The 18392-nt window shown below is 38.9% G+C and overlaps 1 protein-coding gene across 1 annotated transcript in view; it reads left to right on the top strand.

The window, feature by feature from the left end:
* Nucleotides 1-18392, top strand: part of tjap1 (tight junction associated protein 1 (peripheral)) — a 31722-nt gene that overhangs the window by 7423 nt on the left and 5907 nt on the right. Inside the window, exons 2-8 of the mRNA XM_059323939.1 lie at nucleotides 2907-3007; nucleotides 3691-3735; nucleotides 6363-6510; nucleotides 11778-11806; nucleotides 12934-13095; nucleotides 14502-14568; nucleotides 17652-17759. Coding sequence (XP_059179922.1) covers nucleotides 6397-6510; nucleotides 11778-11806; nucleotides 12934-13095; nucleotides 14502-14568; nucleotides 17652-17759 — 480 coding nt within the window. The 5' untranslated portion in view covers nucleotides 2907-3007; nucleotides 3691-3735; nucleotides 6363-6396. The remainder of the gene's footprint in view (nucleotides 1-2906; nucleotides 3008-3690; nucleotides 3736-6362; nucleotides 6511-11777; nucleotides 11807-12933; nucleotides 13096-14501; nucleotides 14569-17651; nucleotides 17760-18392) is intronic.

Raw genomic sequence — 18392 nt, 5'->3', positions numbered from 1 at the left:
GAATCGGGGACTAGGAGACAGACTAGGAGATGAGGTCTAGGAGACGGAGTAGGGGACTAGGAGACGGAATCAGGGACTAGGAGACAGAGTCAGAAACTAGGAGTCGGGGACTAGGAGATGGGTCTAGGAGACAGAGTCGGAGACTTGGCTACAGAGACTTGGAGACAGAGACTTGGAGACAGAGACTAGGAGAAAGACTAGGAGACAGAGTCGGGGACTAGGAGACAGTCAAACATTAGGAGTCAGAGACTAGGAGACGGAATCAGGGTCTAGGAGACAGAGTCAGAAACTAGGAGTCGGGGACTAGGAGATGGGTCTAGGAGACAGAGTTGGGGACTGGGAGTCAGAGACTAGGAGACAGAAACTAGGAGACAGAGTCGGGGAATAGGAGACAGAGTCAGAAACTAGGAATCTGGGACTAGGAGACAGGGACCAGGAGACGGGGACTAGGAGACAGAGTCGGGGACTAGGAGACAGAGACTAGGAGACAGGGACTAGGAGACAGAGTCGGGGACTAGGAGACAGAGACTAGGAGACAGGGACTAGGAGACAGAGTCGTGCTGACAGAAACCAAACGAGTGACTGTGAGTCGTGTTTAGCAGCAGTTCTGACTTTATTCGTATTTAGTCATAAATAATAAAGTGATGACTGTTTTCTGACTTCCTGTCAGTTCTTATTAATAAAGTTATTGATCTGATGTTGGTGCTGAGCAGCTGAGGGACTATTTATAGCGTCCTGTCCCTCCGTCACTATAAATAGATCCGTCTCACTCATTTGTCCAAACACACTTTTCCTCCGGGACGTCTCGTCTCCTGTCAGAGGAGCGTTAGATTCCTCCGTCCTCGCGTCCCGGCCGGGTGGAGCTAAGACGTCTGACGGCTTCATTTATAAATATTCAGTTTAATAAAGTTATCAAAGAGCTGCAGATATATTTTCTGATGGTCGACTCATTGATTGTGTGTGTGTGTGTGTGTGTGTTGTGTGGGATTACATGGCACAGGGGCTCAGAGAGGATTATGGGTAGGATGAGCTGGTGGCTCTCCTGCTCTCTGATTGGCTGACGTGGTCGTTTTCCTCTGATCTGTGGAAAACTAATCAGATCTGATCTGGAGTCAGTTTATCAATACATGAAGTCTGACGGATCAATTCATGTTTAAAATGTTTAAAGTCGCTTTTTTCACCGTTTTGGTTCAATATCAAGACTTTGTTTCACCTTCTTGTTTTATTTTGTTGGATGGAAAAATAATAGTTTTACTCTGAAACATTGATGAACTTCCTGTTAAGCTCCATCGATCAGCTGATCACAGAGAGACAGACAGATGAAGAGACGGAGAGAGACAGACAGACCTGCAGAGAGACAGACAGGTGGACAGACAGACAGACTGAGAGACAGACAGACAGAGATAGAGAGACACAGACAGGCCTACAGACAGAACCTGCAGACAGACAGAGAGACAGACCGAAAGATGGACAGATGGAGAGACAGACAGACAGACAGACCTACAGACAGACAGATGGAGAGACAGACCTACAGACAGACAGACCTGCAGACAGACAGACCTGCAGACAGACAGACAGACAGAGAGACAGAGAGAGAGAGAGACGGATAGATCTGCAGACAGACCTACAGACAGACAGATGGAGAGACAGACCTACAGACAGACAGACCTGCAGACAGACAGACCTGCAGACAGACAGACAGACAGAGAGACAGAGAGAGAGAGAGACGGATAGATCTGCAGACAGACCTACAGACAGACAGATGGAGAGACAGACCTACAGACAGACAGACCTGCAGACAGACAGTTTAGTGTGTTCTCAGTGATTTCCCAGCATGCCATCTGCTGCAGTTTGACCTTCAGTTGGAGCGAGTGTGTTGTTCAGACGGCAGGTTGTCAGCTGGACGCTTCGCCTGCTTTCACACACACTTTGCCGAGTCGTTCTTCCTGACAAACAGACGGCCAACACACACACACACACACACACACACACACACTGAGACTGTGTGTGTGTGTGTGTGTGTGTGTGTGTGTGTGTGCGCAGCAGGTTAGTTTCCGCTCAGATTGAAATGAAAGCAGCTCTGTTGTCGTCTGTACAGAGGAACCACAGCTCTGACTAACTGCACACACACACACACACACACACACAAACACACACACACACACACATGCACACTGCAGCAGCAGCTCACCTGAGCAGAGAGCTGGTGGGGGAGTGAACGATGAACGACTCTCGCTGCACAATCAGACTGACATGATGGAACATTTCCTGTTCCTGTCAAAATAAAAGCCCTTCACCTGTTCCACATGATGCTCTCTGCTCCATCGGCCTGTCGTCAGCCGCTTATAGCTGTTAGCTTGTCTTTAGCCTGCGTTGTAGCTTTTGACTGACAGAAAGTGTGTCTCAGGTTGACTGACAGCAGGTGTGTCTCAGGTGTGTCCAGGTTGACTGACAGCAGGTGTGTCTCAGGTGTGTCCCAGGTTGACTGACAGCAGGTGTGTCCCCAGGTGGACTGACAGCAGGTGTGTCCTCAGGTGTGTCTCAGGTGTGTCTCAGGTTGACTGACAGCTGGTGTGTCTCTGTTGTGTCCCAGGTGGACTGACAGCAGGTGTGTCTCAGGTGTGCTCTAGGTTGACTACAGCAGGTGTGTCTCAGTTGTGTCTAGGTGGACTGAAGCAGGTGTGTCTCATGGGACTGACAGCAGGTGTGTCTCAGGTGACTGACAGCAGGTGTGTCCCAGGTGACTGACAGCAGGTGTGTCTCATGTTGACTGACAGCAGTGTGTTGTCTCAGGTGGACTGACAGCAGGTGTGTCTCAGGTGTCTAGGTGAACTGAACAGCAGGTGTGTCTCATGTTGACTGACAGCAGGTACTGACGTGTTTTTCCGTCCCGTCTCGTGTTTCAGGCGTCTGGAGGCCGGGGCTCACATGCTCACAGGACGAGGACAGAGTGTGTGAGGACGGACGCTGCAGAGAGGATGAAGAGTTTTCAGTGCTGACGTACGAGGTGAGGATGAATTCATTCACCTACACACACACACACTCACACACACACACACACACTCACACACTCTCTCTCTCTCTCTCTCTCTCTCATCTCTCTCTCTCTCTCTCTCTCTCTCTCTCTCTCTCTCTCTCTCTCTCTCTCCTCTCTCTCTCTCTCTCTCTCTCCTCTCTCACACACACCACACAAGGCTGCCTTGGCTCTTTTTTCTCTTTTCTCTCATTTTGTCCTCCATGTTTTCTGCTGTGAGTTCTGGGAATGTGAATGTTAACGAGCTCTGACTCGGGTTGTTTTATGTTTCAGTAGATTCTTTAACCCAGAACACAACAGACGGTTTAATCTGAGCAGCTCTTTACAATAGTTTCTTCTCTCAGTGTCGTATGGAGTGTTGGAAGTGCCACTGTGCACTTTATTTCTCTTTCTGTGTGATGTTTAATGTAATAAAACTCTGATAACTCCTGGAGGAGGTGAAATAAAGACACCAGCACCTGAGATGTTCAGGTGAAACAAAAGGTCTAAATAAATAAAACCTTGTGACGCAGAGTGTAATTTAATATCTTTAACAGCACATTCACTCTATAATATTTATTGTTATTATGTAATATTGTTTTTAGGTCAAAATGTGAATTTTAAAATATTAATATGTTGAAATGTGTGTTAATTAAAGTGTAAATCGTGTATTTCAGGTGTTTCTGTGGATGAAGTCAGCTGTGGAGCAGCTCACCTTTCAGGTACAAACACCTCTGAACTCATGATGTCACATCCTGCCTCTGACCGCACATTGTGAACAGAGTTAAAAAATCTTCCGGAAGTTGTTTTTAACTAGCTTGTTTTCAGTGAGAAGGTCAACAACGTTAAAAAAAACTGTCTTTAGCCTGTATTTGTCGCTGTTAGCTTGTGTTTGTTGTTGTTAGCTTGCGTTTCTAGTTTTTAGATTTTAGTAGTTAGCTTGTATTTGTTGTTGTTAGCTTGTAGCTGTTAACTTGTGTTTGTAGCTGTTAGCTTGTGTTTCTAGTTTTTAGATATTAGTTGTTAGCTTGTTGTAGTTGTTAGCTTGTGTTTGTTGTTATTAGCCTGTATTTGTAGTATTTAGATATTATTTGTAGTTGTTAGCTTGTATTTGTAGCTGCAAGCTTGTATTTGTAGTTGTTAGCTTGTATTTGTAGCTGTTACCTTTTATTCTTAGCTATTAGATTTTATTGGTAGCTTTTAGCTTGTATTTGTAGTACTTAGCTTGTATTTATAGTTCTTAGCTTGTATTTGTAGTTCTTAGCTTGTGTTAGTAGCTGTTAGCTTTTATTGGCAGTTGTTAGCCAGTAATTGTTGTTGTTTGCTTGTTTTGGTACTTGCTACTTCTTCCTCTCTGCTCCGACCGCCGACACACGGAACACGGAGTTATACTTTAATAACACGTAATAAATGTTTCTTGTACATTATGTCGCAGGAAACACGGTGTGAAATACTTCAGATGTTTGAGTTTCACTTTGAAGATAAAAGAGTTTAATGTTGAAATTCAGTTGATCTGAGAGAGGAAGAAAGAAAATAAAAGGACAGGAGGAGGAGGAGGAGGGACATGATGAAATGAGTGAACGAGGGCAGAAAGAAGAGAATAAATAATAGAAAACAGAGAAATGTGGAGAGAACAAAAGACCCAACGAGGACACAAAGAACAGAAGAGAAAGAAGAGAGCTGAAGAAGATGTGATGAGAATTAAACGTCCTCACAAACACACTATTACCAAGTGTGTGTGTGTGTTGCGTGAGAGCAAAGCATGCTGGGTAAAAACGCTCGGGGCAGAGAGAATGTAAAATTCAGCAGCTGCAGCCAGACAAGAAGAAGAAGCTTCATCCTCCTCTTCCTCACCTGAGACTGACAGCTCACACCTGCTGCTGCCTCTCCTGTCCTCTCCCCTCTACTCTGTGTAAACAGCTTCTCCTGTCCTCTCCTCTCTGCTCTGTGTAAACAGCCTCTCCTGTCCTCTCCCCTCTGCTCTGTGTAAACAGCCTCTCCTGTCCTCTCCTCTCTGCTCTGTGTAAACAGCCTCTCCTGTCCTCTCCCCTCTGCTCTGTGTAAACAGCCTCTCCTATCCTCTCCTCTCTGCTCTGTGTAAACAGCCTCTCCTGTCCTCTCCTCTCTGCTTGTCTGTAGGAACCAATGACCAAACATGAGGAGAGAAGTTGACTACGACTCCCAGGATGCATTTCACTAACAGATGGCCAATCACAGAGCTTTAAATCACTACAGATAACACTTTGTAGGAACTTGACTTAATATTTATCTCTTTTGATTGTGTTCACTTTTATGTTCTGGCTCAGCAGCAGCAGAGGATCATGGGAGTTGTAGTGTTATAGACAAAAAAAGCCAACAACTATGGTGTGTGTTTGTTCAGTAGAAACCAGTAGAGAGTGTGTGTTATTAATTTATTCATCGTCGGGGTCGAAGTGTTAGCACGTTAGCTCGCGTTAGCTCTGCTGTGTGTCTTTCATCATTAACAGGCTAACGCTGACATGCTAACGTTGACCTCATTCAGATCAATGGAGCTGCACTTCCTGTTCTGGAAACTAATTGAGATCAATGTGCTGCCTGAGGCTCACACACACACACACACACACACACACACACACAGTAACTGTATCAACATACTTGTGAGGACCACAGATCTGCAGGCCTGTAATGTGGCAACAGTAAAATAAAGAAAAATACAATCGAAAATACAATATAGAAATAAAATGTAAATAATAGTAATCTTTTATCCATTACTATAAAGGTTTTTTTTTTCATTATTTACTTTTTTAATTTTCCAATTGTTTTTATGAGTTAATTTCAACTTGGATTATCACGATTTGCATTCTCTTATTTGTCTAATTTGATTTTTATTTCTAGTATTTCATCTCTTTATTTTCATCCTAATAATATATTTAACAATCGTAGTTTTCCTTGTAGAAAACTGGACTTTGTGAGGGCCGTGTGACTCCAAACCGGTCCTCACAAAGACACAAACATCATGTCAGGCGTGTTTGATGTTGATGAGGGGCGACCGAGCATCAATGAGAGAGAGAGAGAGAGAGAGAGAGAGAGAGAGAGAGAGAGAGAGACTGAGAGAGAGAGAGAGAGAGAGAGAGAAACTGAGAGAGAGAGAGAGAGAGACTGAGAGAGAGACTGAGAGAGAGAGAGAGAGAGAGAGAGAGAGAGAGAGAGAGAGAGACTGAGAGAGAGAGAGAGAGAGACTGAGAGAGAGAGAGAGAGACTGAGAGAGAGAGAGAGACTGTGTGTTGTGTGTCAGGTCAGTCGTGGTCGGGTCGTGGTGGTTGGCGGTCGGCGGCGTCTCGTCTCGTTCTAACTCTCCTTCTGTCGGCAGGACTGACAGACCGACAGACGGACGAAGGGCCAGGATGACGAGCGCGGCCCCGGCGAGGAAGCCGTACCGTAAGGCTCCGCCGCAGCACCGTGAGACGCGTCACGCCGTCGCTCCGCCTCCACCGGCGCCGCAGCCCGACATCAACCAGGTAAACCAACACACGTTAAACCCTCCTCAGTCCCCCCAGCAGCAGCTCCCCGCCGCCGCCGCTAGACGGCCGCACCGCGTCCGCTCGCGGCATGGCGTCCCGACCTCGCTGCTCTCAGAGAGCGAGCTGGACGTGTCCAGCCTGTCCAGCCTGGAGCTCTGCGTCCCGCCGCCGCCGCCGTTCAGCAGCCTCCGGCCGATCCGCACCAGGACCACGGCGGTGGGCGTGACCACGAGTCCTCGCCGGGCACCGGGTCTCTTCGGCGAAGGTTTTCAGGCGCATCACAGCTCCGCCCCAGACAGGACGGCGTCCCCCGCCCGTGGCGCCAGAGGAGAACGCCACAGCCGGACTCAGCGGGCGCAGACCGCCACGCTGCCGAAGGGCATCCTGAAGCAGCCGGCTTCGCTCGGCGTGGAGCACGCCTACGACATCATCAGGAAGTCAAAGTCTGTGGAGGTGCTGGATGACAGCAGGGGGCGGGGCGGCGCCACCCTCAGCCCGCCCAGTCGCTCTCTGGACCGGTCGCAGCAGCGTGCGGCGGCGGCAGCGGCACGGCGGCGCTCCTCGGACCCGACGTCGCCCTGCAGGACCGACTGGAACTGGAAGATGCAGGTTCTGGAGGAGAAGGTCCGCTTCTCCAACTTCCTGGACGAGATAACGAGCAGCGTCCTGAGCCCCGCCCACCTCACGCTGCTGGGCAGGACGACGTCCAGCGAGCGAGGAAGCCCCGCCCCCCAGCGCCGCCGCCACCACCACGCCCACAGGAAGCAACGGGCGGAGGGGGCGCCTGCGGACCGGACGCGGCGATGGGACGACTGGGTGGCGGCGGTGCAGCGTCCCGGCAGCTGGTACCAACCGCTGCAGGAGGAACGCCATGACATCACAGAGAGGGCGGGGCGGGGTGGCATCACAGAGAGGGCGGGGCGATGTGACATCACAGAGAGGGCGGGGCGGGGTGGCATCACAGAGAGGGCGGGGCGATGTGACATCACAGAGAGGGCGGGGCGATGTGACATCACAGAGAGGGCGGGGCCTAAAGAGCAGGTGATGAGAGTGAATAGAGGAGTAAAGATGGAGGCTCAGGAGACTCAACACAGACTTCCTGTTTCTAATCAGGCGCTTCTGTCTCACATCAAGGTAGGTCAGAGGTCACAGGGGGCGTGGCCTACAGCCTCCGCCTTCAGAATAAAAGCACCCTGATTCACGTCTGTCTGTAATTAATAGACATTTTATTTAGAACGGATATTAAATAAAAAAGTGATAAATATGTTGTGTTTGCTCTCGCATGTTAAAGAGCAGAACAAAGAAATAGATAATGATAATTCATAAAAAAGATTTAGTGATGTAAGAGATTAATAAGTGAAAGTAAATGTTTAATTATTTTTAATAAATAGCTAACAATACATTATTATTATTATTATTTAATAAATATTAAGAGATGAAAAAGTAGAATTAACAAAATGACATGAAATAAGAGTTTTGTATTTTAAAATGTATAAACTAAAAAATAAGTAAAAGTGAATAAACATATATTTTTATAGATAGAGAAAAATACAAAAGGTATAATATAAAAGGTAAAATAAAAAAAATATTGTTATATATATTCCCTGTGTTTATTTATGACTTTATTTGAACTTTGAATCATCTTAATTTATATTTTTATTCAATTCTGAAGAATATAATTATTATAAACCGACAGAATGAAACTTTCTTCTCAGCCTGCTGTTTATGATTAAAAACTCTTATTTTGAAGTCATTAAACTGGAGAACAATCTGGCTTCCTGTCACAAACAAACCGTGATTTGTATTTTAATATATTAATATGTTAATTTCTGATGTTGTCTCTGTGATGAGTGTTAATTGAACTTTTCTGTCAACAGACAAACTTCTTATGAATTATTAATGTAAACAAACACAAACGGACAGATAAACAAACAGAGACTCAAACAGACTCCAGTCAGAAATCTGCATGTTTTGTTTTTGTCTGACTTACTCACATGAAGAAAAACTAGAAATAAAAGACAAATAAAAATGGAACAAATAAAAGAGATGGCAACAGTGATATAAATAATCTGAGTAAAATAATTAAAAACAACTTAAAAATAATAAATCATAGGTGAATAAAGAAAAAAACATTTAAAGTAAAAAGAGATCAATTTTTTTAATTTTCTAAAAAAGAGAATAGCAATAATGATATAAAAAATCCCAATAAATATTAAATTAGTTAGAAAATAAAAGTAGAAATACAATTTAAAGTGTAAAAATGACAAATAAGATTAACTTCTAAAGGGAAAGTTATAATTGTTTCATACATATATAATACATAGTAATATAACAATAAAGGAATTACTAGAACTAGAAAAAAAATTAAAGAAAATAAAAGTATTTTGGCCCTGAGAGCTCACAGCGCTGCAACTTAAGTAAACACGCTGCAAATAGACCACAGCACAACAGAAGTGTTTCCAGAGGACACTTAAAAGTGACGCACACGTCACGCGATATTATCAAGTAATTTCAAGATAATGAGAATTTCACTTTATAACGATCATAGCGTACGTGCTAACATTAGCCGGCGATCGTTAGCGGCCGATCATCGCATGCTAACATTAGCCGGCGATCGATAGCATGTTAACGTTAGCGGCCGATCATAGCGTGCTAACGTTAGCGGCTGATCGTAACGTGCTAATGTTAGCCGGCGATCATTATCGTGCTACCGTTAGCGGGCTAGCAAGACCAAGACCAACTCAGTGCCATTGAGAAAGAACAACTAAAACGTGCATCATTCATTTATTTGATTTGTTTAACTGCAATGTGATTTATACAGGCCAGCAGGCTAATGCTATATATCACGTTATACCATGAAATTATAATTATCTTGAAATAACGTGATAATATCACAAGCGTGTCTAGACGTGTGCGTCACTGTTAAGTGTCCTCTGGAAACACTTCTGTTGTGTTGTGGTCTTTGCAGCGTTTTCTAAATGCTGCTCTTGTGTTGTCAAATTGATGAAGATGTTTTATCAGTTTTCTTGTGTTTTGTGTATTTGCACCATGTTTTCTTAAGTTTGAGCGCTGTGCGTAGGGACCACAATGGAAATAAGCCTTAGGGCTTTATTGTGCCATCCCTGACTATTTTTTTTATCTACTTATATTATGTATGACACAGGTTGCTGTTTCATATTTTATATATCAAAAATGGTCAAATAAAATCAATCAATCAATCAGGGCCACCGTATGAAAAATATAAAAGCAAAGGTGAAATAATCTGAGTTAAAATTAATTAAAAAAAATAAAGAAATAAATAAAGAAAAATAAAATTGATGAACAGAGACTGAACCAGACTCCATTCAGTAACCTGGTAGTTTAAGCTTTGCTCCCATAGTGAGGTGACAAATCAGTTTAAATGTGTCAGAATATATACCCAGAATGCATCAGTCCAAAGGTCAGGAGATGAAACGTGAGTCCGTGTTGATGCGAGCCGCCGCGGGCTTTTAAACTCTCTCGGCGCTCCGATGCCAATCAGCGATAATGACGCTTCAGGAAACTGATAAAGAGTCTGTAACGAATCGCCAGAGCTCCTCTCAGTCATCGACCCCGCGGCCCTGCACGCCATCGATCAGCTGACACACACACACACACACACACACACACACACACACACACACACACACACACACACACACAGATCAGCTGACAGCGGCGCGGCGTGGAGCCCCGGTGCATGCTGGGAGAGGACGTAGTTTCCATACGTCGACAGAGATCGATGCAGAAACAGGAAGCATGATGTCACACGTCAATCACCTGATCAATCACCTGATCAATCAGCTGATCGATCAGCCGATCAATCCTGTGAGAGCAGAGGTCCTGGAAACAAGGAGAAGGGTTTTTAAACTCCAGTCACGTTGTTGGAAGTTAAAATATATCCATCAATCAATAATATGTATATTTATCACATAATTATCTCAGGAATTAGTTTCTTTCTGCTGCAGTGAAACGATCATTTACATTATTGATTGTTATGATTCTGTTGTTGTTTTGTCAATAAGCAGAAATGTTAAATCCTGCAGGTAAATTATTATAATAAAACTGATTATTGACCTTTCCATAATAATGATGATGAATAGATACATTTTGAGCTTTAAGTCCTGATTCTAACTGAGTTCAGCTCTTTAGGAGAATATAAATAATAATAAGAATAATAATAAGCTTTATTTTATATAAATCTTTAAAATGACGAGCACTGTACAAGACAGAAATAAAAAATGTGAACGAACAAAAATAAGAAGAGGATTAAAATACAACAATGTGAATAAAAGTATTCAGATGCCTTTATGAATTAATTATCAATAAAATTACATACTATAAACTATATATATGAAATATAATTAAGAAGTATATATAATATGCAAAAACATGTATAAAATAGATTTAAATGTATATTAAATAAATATAAAAGTATTAATTGTACAAAAAATATGCAAAAATATACAAAATAGATTTAAAATGTAATATGTAAAAATATAATTGAAAAATATATAAAATATGCAGAAATTTATATTAAATAGATTTAAAATGTATATTAAATTAATATAAATGTATTATAAATATGTTAATGAAATGTGCGAATAAATATATAAAATAGGTTTAAAAAATAAAATGGATTTAAAATGTTTATTAAACAATATTAAATATATATATTCTGTATAAAATATGCAAAAATACATAAAATAGATTTAAATATGTAATATATATATAAAATGTAATTGAAAAATATATAGAATATGCAGAAATGTATATAAAATTGATTTAAAAGATATATAAATAGTATATTAAATAGATTTAAAATGTATATTAAATAAATATATATGTATAAATAGATTTGAAAATAGTAAAATAGATCAAAAATGTATATTAAATATATATAAAAGATGTACAGCTCTGTTTAAACAGTAAATTGAGGCTGAAGTGAACAAATTAGAACTCATCTTTGTGCATCATGAGATGAATTTGTCATTATTTTTTGTCATTATGGTGTAAAAAAAAACAAAAAACTAATGTGAGCCGGAACATTGTTGCATTTTGTTTCACAGTTGAAATGTTTGTTTGTTATGAATATGACTGAATATGAGTTCAAGTCAATCTTTTTAACTTATAAGTGAATTCTAAATGCAGCACAAAGACCAATGATCAGATATGAAACTAATTTAATGTGTTAGTAATAATAATAATAATAATAATAATGAGACTTGTGTCTGTTTGTGTTTCAGGAGGCGTTCTCCGACTCCGACAGGATCAGGTGAGACTCACAGACCAGATTAATTCTGTTTACATCATCACAATATGAATCAGATCCACAAGAATCACCATTAGATTCATATTTATTATAATTAGTCACATTTCTATCAGCTCACAACAACTCAAACCAGATTTCACAGCTTTTTCTTTTGGATCTGAATTCAAAGTTTATTCCTGTGTTCTTGCATCTTTGTGTTTTATTATTATGTTATATATAATTATTATACATATATTATATATGTTATGACAGTATTATTGTTTATTGCTTTTATTTCAAGAACTAGCTCAGGTTATTGATCAATTTAATCTATAATAATATATCATTATTTATTATTGAGTGTGCTTGAAAGAGCACACTATATACTATTTACCGGGCTTAATCCTAGATTTTATTCTTCCGTGTCTTTGTGGGTTTTTTTTCCGGTCGACTACTCCTCCCAGAGTTTTGGTCTCACATACACTAAAAAGGTATCAAATGGACCAGCTCGGCCATGACAAGTGTGCTATGACTTTTCTAAGGGTTTCGGCAAACGGTTTTCAAATAATATGGCAAAAACACGCCAAAAAATCCCCCCAATGTTATCGTATGGAGAGGCTAGAGTGGATGACATCATCGCTAGAGTGCAGAGGGAGAGAAAAATTGACAAAAAATAAATTTGGAAACTGTGCTCCAGGCCACAGATACCACTCTACAGAAATAATTTATACATAGATACGTAGTAAAATGTGTCTTCTCCCTCTCATTGGTGTGGTGAAGCTGTCAGAGTTCTAGTTTGGGCGTAGGACCACAGATGATCCACCAACACCACCCACAGCCTCATAGACCTCCATGGGAAAAAGGAGGGAACATTTCTGGAGGACAGCAGAGCTACCAGTTTCTTCTGATCGCTCTTAAAAAAACAATTTCTTCATTTTTCTTCAAAAAACACATATGTAGACGTTCAGGAAGAACTGAGGATGCTCAAAGTGAAGTCGGATCAATGATAGGAGCTACAGTTTGGACTAAAACGCTTTCTGTTTGAGGAGAACTTTCAGCTGTTATAAACTGCATTAAATGTACTGAGCTACTTTCCACGAGGAGGAGTAGCTCTCCTCTCTGACCTGTGACCTCTGACCTCTGACACCCAGGATCCTGCAGCAGCAGAACGAGGACCTGCAGCGCCGCCTCTCTCTCTCCACCCACAAGATGGAGGCCATGGAGGCGGAGTTTGACGGCAGCCGCCACTACATGGAGGCGGAGCTTAGCCGGACCAGAGACGACCTGGACAAGATGAGGGACAAGTTCCGCAGGTGAGGACCTGGCGTACAGGTGTATGAGAACGCATTAGAACGCTGACATTAATCACAATGAGACCTGCGCATGTTGTTTTTTTTTTCAAATCACTCGCAAGCTATTCTGTATCCTGCATCTCTGCTCCCTGGAGTAATTATTGTAGCCTGCAAGGAGAAAAACAAGAAAATCAGAACTATTTCGTGTTATCTTAATCTAAACTGTTACAGGTCACTAATATGTGCTTACGTTGTCAAACTGTACGGTGGCCCTGAGACCTCACAGCGCAAAACACATGCAAATACACAAAACACAAGCAAACTGAGAAAACATCTTCATCAATTTGACAACACAAGCGTAGCATTTAGAAAACAAAGACCACAACACAACAGAAGTGTTTCCAGAGGACACTTAAAAGTGACGCACACGTCTGGACACGCTTGTGATATTATCATGTTATTTCAAGATAACGATTTTTTCATGGTATAACGTGATATATAGCATTAGCCCGCTGGCCCGTATCAATCACATTGCAGTTAAATAAATTGAATAAATGAACTATACACGATATTAATCGCTGGCTAACGCTAACATGCTCTCGATTGCCCGCGAACGCTAGCATGCTATTGATCGCCAGCTAACGTTAGCACACTATCGATCTCTGGCTAACGTTAGCATGCTATCGATCGCTGGCTAACTTTAGCATGCTATCGATCGCCAGCTATCGATCGCTGGCTAACTTTAGCATGCTATCGATCGCCAGCTATCAATCGCCGGCTAACATTAGCATGCTATCGATTGCAGGCTAAAGCTTGCATGCTGATCGATCACCAGCTCACATTAACATGCTATCCATTGGATAGCATGCTAACGTTAGCTGGCAACGTAGAGGTTAGGAATCGGGCTTGTAACTGGAGGTGCCGGTTCGAATCCCGGTACTGACAGGTCTAGGACTGAAGTGCCCTTGAGCAAGGCACCTAACCCCCCTGCACAGCTCCCCGGGCGCAGTAATGTGCATGGTGTGTTCACTTGTGTGTAAAAAAGGATGGGTTAAATGCAGAGGTTGAATTTCTCCATTGTGGGATGAATAAAGTAATCTTCTATCTTCTCTTCTCTGGAAACACTTCTGTTGTGTTGTGGTCTTTGCAGCGTTTTCTAAATGCTGCTTTTGTGTTGTCAAATCGATGAAGATGTTTTCTCAGTTTGCTTGTGTTTTGTGTATTTTGTCTGTGTGCAACAGGATCCAAGTTACAAAAAATGATCATATTTATCAGATTAATGTCAACGATGGAGGAAACAAGAGACGGCGCTCAATGCCGCCGCCGCTAGCTGAACACATCCTGCTGCAGCAGAGTTTTATATATTTATATAAATATTTAATATATCTGCTGAGTAACGTGTGTGTGTGTGTGTGTGTGTGTGTCAGACTGCAGAACAGCTACACGGCGTCTCAGAGAGCCAATCAGGACCTGGAGGAGAAGCTGCACGCTCTGGTAACAACAACCTTCTTTGTTTGTTGTTTATTGTTGTTTATTGTTGTCTACTTGTTGTCTATTTTCAGAAGCTGAATTCATTACTAATTTTTCTTTTAAAATGTATATTTTAAAATAGAATGAAAATAATAATATGTTTTTTTTTTCTCTGACTGTAACAAAAATAATAATTTATTTTGTATTTTAGTGTGTTTGTGTGTGTGTGTGTCTGTGTGTGTGTGTGTGTCTGTGCATGTGTGTGTGTGTGTGTGTGATCGATGACTGTTTGTGTGTTTATTGATGTTTGTTGATGGAAAGCGTGTGACGGACGCAGCAGAGGTCAGAGGTCACCGTGTGTTTACAGTGACCTCGTTCTGCTCAACGTGAAACATTAAAATGAATAAATAATAAAATAAATGTTTAGAAATTAATTAAACAAACACGAATATGTATGATGACTTTATTATAAATTACTCTTCTCTTCACATATTCACTTTGTATAATGAAATTTTAATGTTTTATTATATAGAAACTAATCTAAAGAAATCTAAATATCTATAGATATATAAATATCCTATATTGTGAAATATAACATGTTTAAGTATTACAACTTTTATTATAAAATATTCAGCAAATAAGTTAAAACTTTTCAAGCAATTTCAAGTAGTTTTCTGACATCTTTGGCAAAATATAACAATGATTTTTTTCTAGCCAAATTAAATGGCAATTTTTTAATCATTTTAATATTCTGACATTTCTAAATAAATATTCTGTATTTTCCGATTAAATATTTTGATTTTTCTAAATAAATATTCTGACTTTTCTAAATAGATATTCTGACTTTTCTGATTAAATATTCTGACTTTTCTAATAAAATATTCTGACTTTTCTCATTTATTTTCTGACTTTTCTGATTAAATTCTCTGATATAAACTAACTGTTTGTGTGTTTGTGTCTCTCGTCTTCTTCATCTCTTCTTCTTCTTTGTTTCTCCTTTCTGCCGCTCCGGACCGACTCATCTTCATCTTCATCTTCATCAGGCGGCCGTCAGTCAGACTTGGGTTCATGCAGTTGCGTTTCATTCATTATTCTTCCTCTTCATCCCGACATCTGTCCATCCTCATCCTCACTCTCTTCTTCTGTGGTGTCTGTCCTCCGTCTCTTCGTAAAACTCAGATTTTCACATTAAAAGAGATTTTTTTTACTTCTCTCAGAACTGAAACAAACTATTATTATTATTATTATTATTATATATTTATTATGAAATAAAATAATAATTATAATGAATTGAAATGTTTTAAAAAAAAACCTTTATTAACACATATTAAATATGATTATTGAAAAATGTATTATATTATTTTTTTTTTTTTGCTAAATATCCAAGTGAAAATTTGACTCAATATTTGGATAAAATTCTAATATATATATATATATATATATATATATATATATATATATATATATATATTTATTATTATTATTATAATTTATTTTTTTCCTGATTTAAATTAATTTAAAAATTACTATGTTAAAATTTTTGGATTGTTATTTATTTGTTACATTTTTTAGCTGCAAAATAGATAATAAGAATGATAATAATAATAATAGTAATTACTTCAATTTTATATGCTATTAAATCGAACAGAAATAATATAAAAAAATAAATGTACCTACGTATTTCATATTGATTTTCGTTCCTATTCATTTAATATATATAATTTATTTTTAAATGTTTTATTTACTCTGATGTCAAAAAGTCGACTTGTCGTCTACACAATGAAGAAAATAATAAATTAAATAAATGATCAATTAAATTAATTTCAAATAAAATATATAAAATAAATGCCTATAATATAAATACAAAAAAGGTGGAAATTAAATATAAAGGTAAATAAATAAATAATGCAGTTATTGTAAAGGAAAATAAACATAATTATTGTCACATTTTATCAATTTATTAATTAATTAATGCAACATTTAAAGAGTTAATTTGCAAAAACTGATGTTCTGATGATTTTTAAAATTAATAATCAAATATAATTTTGATACGTTTTTCATTGATTCCACAATAAAAATAAATTATTCATCAGAATTTAAATGTATTTGAATATCTTATAAAAACAACTCAACAAAAAGACAATATGATAAAAACAATAATAACAAACTTAATTTATTTATAAGATTATTTTTGATACATTTAATTGCATAATAGTAATTTATTTAATTTATTATTAATTTGTTTTATTTTGGCAGCTTCCACCTTCCATTCTCCTCTAACAGAATAAAAGGTTTTTATTATTATTATTAATATTATTAATAATAATGTGAGCTGTCTCCGCCTCTGTCAGCTGCCAAATGAGTTTCGATCCAAACTATTATTAACATTTTTCTACAAAAATATTCAGACTTTTTAACATATATATTATGACTTTTCAAGGTAAAATATTACAACTTTTATTACTTTTCTAAAAATACAAAAAGTGTTACAAGTTTTCTATTTAGATTTTACAATTTTTTGTGAAAATATTCAGAATTTTTTCCTAAAATATTACAACTTTTCTTCTAACATATTGCCACTTATTGAGAAAACTTCATAATAGCAAAATATTACGATTATTTTCTACAAAAGCATTCCAACTTTTTAACGAATATTCTGACTTTTTAATGAATATTTTATGACTTTTTAAAGTAATAATTTATTTTATTTTGGCAGCTTCCACCTTCCATTCTCCTCTAACAGAATAAAAGGTTTTTATTATTATTATTAATATTATTAATAATAATGCGAGCTGTCTCCGGATCTGATCAGATTCTGATCGATCTTATTGATCTCAGCCGCCGCACGCCGTTTCCCATGATGCATCTCTGGAGAACTGCTCTCTAGCGCATCATTCAAATGATCTGGGAAGAGTTTATTATTTTGAATATTTTTAAATAAAAGCGTCTTCGTGGCTCTGAGCCTCTTTGTTTGTTTGTTTTTTGTGTATTTAAAGTTTATTCCCAGTTGATCTGAATGTAGGCCCCGCCTCCCGCCACCCCCGGCTCCTGATTGGCTGCCTCGGCGGTGATTGACAGTTGCTAACGTGTCCCTGCTCCTCCCACAGCTACGGAAGGTGGAGAGGGACAAAAAGACGATGGACCAGGAGATCGTTGAGCTCACCAACAAGCTGCTGGACGCCAAGAACGCCATCGACCGTCTGGAGGAGCTCAACGTGAGAACGCACGCTGTTTACTCGCAAAACAAACAAACATGACTTTTATAACAAAATATTACAACTTTTTTAGCCAAGTTTTGCAACTTCTTCAAATACGATTTAAGGACTTTTTTAATTTTTTTAATTTTTTTGAATTTTTTCCTAAAGTATCACAACTTTTCTACCACTAACATATAACCACTTCTTGAGGAAAATTATACAACTTTTTATAGCAAAATATTACGATTTTTCTATGTAAAAAATCTGACTTTTTAACAAATACACAAGTTTTAGACTTTTACAACTTTTTTTTGCGGTGTTACAACTTTTCTAATAAATTACTGACTTTTCAATAAAAATATTAAAACTTTTCCAAGTAGTTTTTTCGACTTCTTATGAAAATATATTCCAATTTTTTTCCTAAAGTATTACAACTTTTCTCCCACTAACATATAGCCACTTCATGAGAAAATTCTACAACTTTTGTACTAAAATATAATGACTTTGATAAAAAAAGAAATCTCCTTTTGCTAGAAAAATAAAACTACTATTTCTACTAAAATAAAATGCTTACGGAGACATTTTTTTTTTTACAACTTTTCCACTAGAATATTAAAGTTTTTCTACAAAAATATTCTGAATTTTTACTAA

The sequence above is a fragment of the Centropristis striata genome, chromosome 20 (genome assembly GCF_030273125.1).
Source record: "Centropristis striata isolate RG_2023a ecotype Rhode Island chromosome 20, C.striata_1.0, whole genome shotgun sequence".
NCBI classification, from domain to species: Eukaryota; Metazoa; Chordata; class Actinopteri; order Perciformes; family Serranidae; genus Centropristis; species Centropristis striata.
This window is presented reverse-complemented; position numbering and strand designations above follow the sequence as displayed.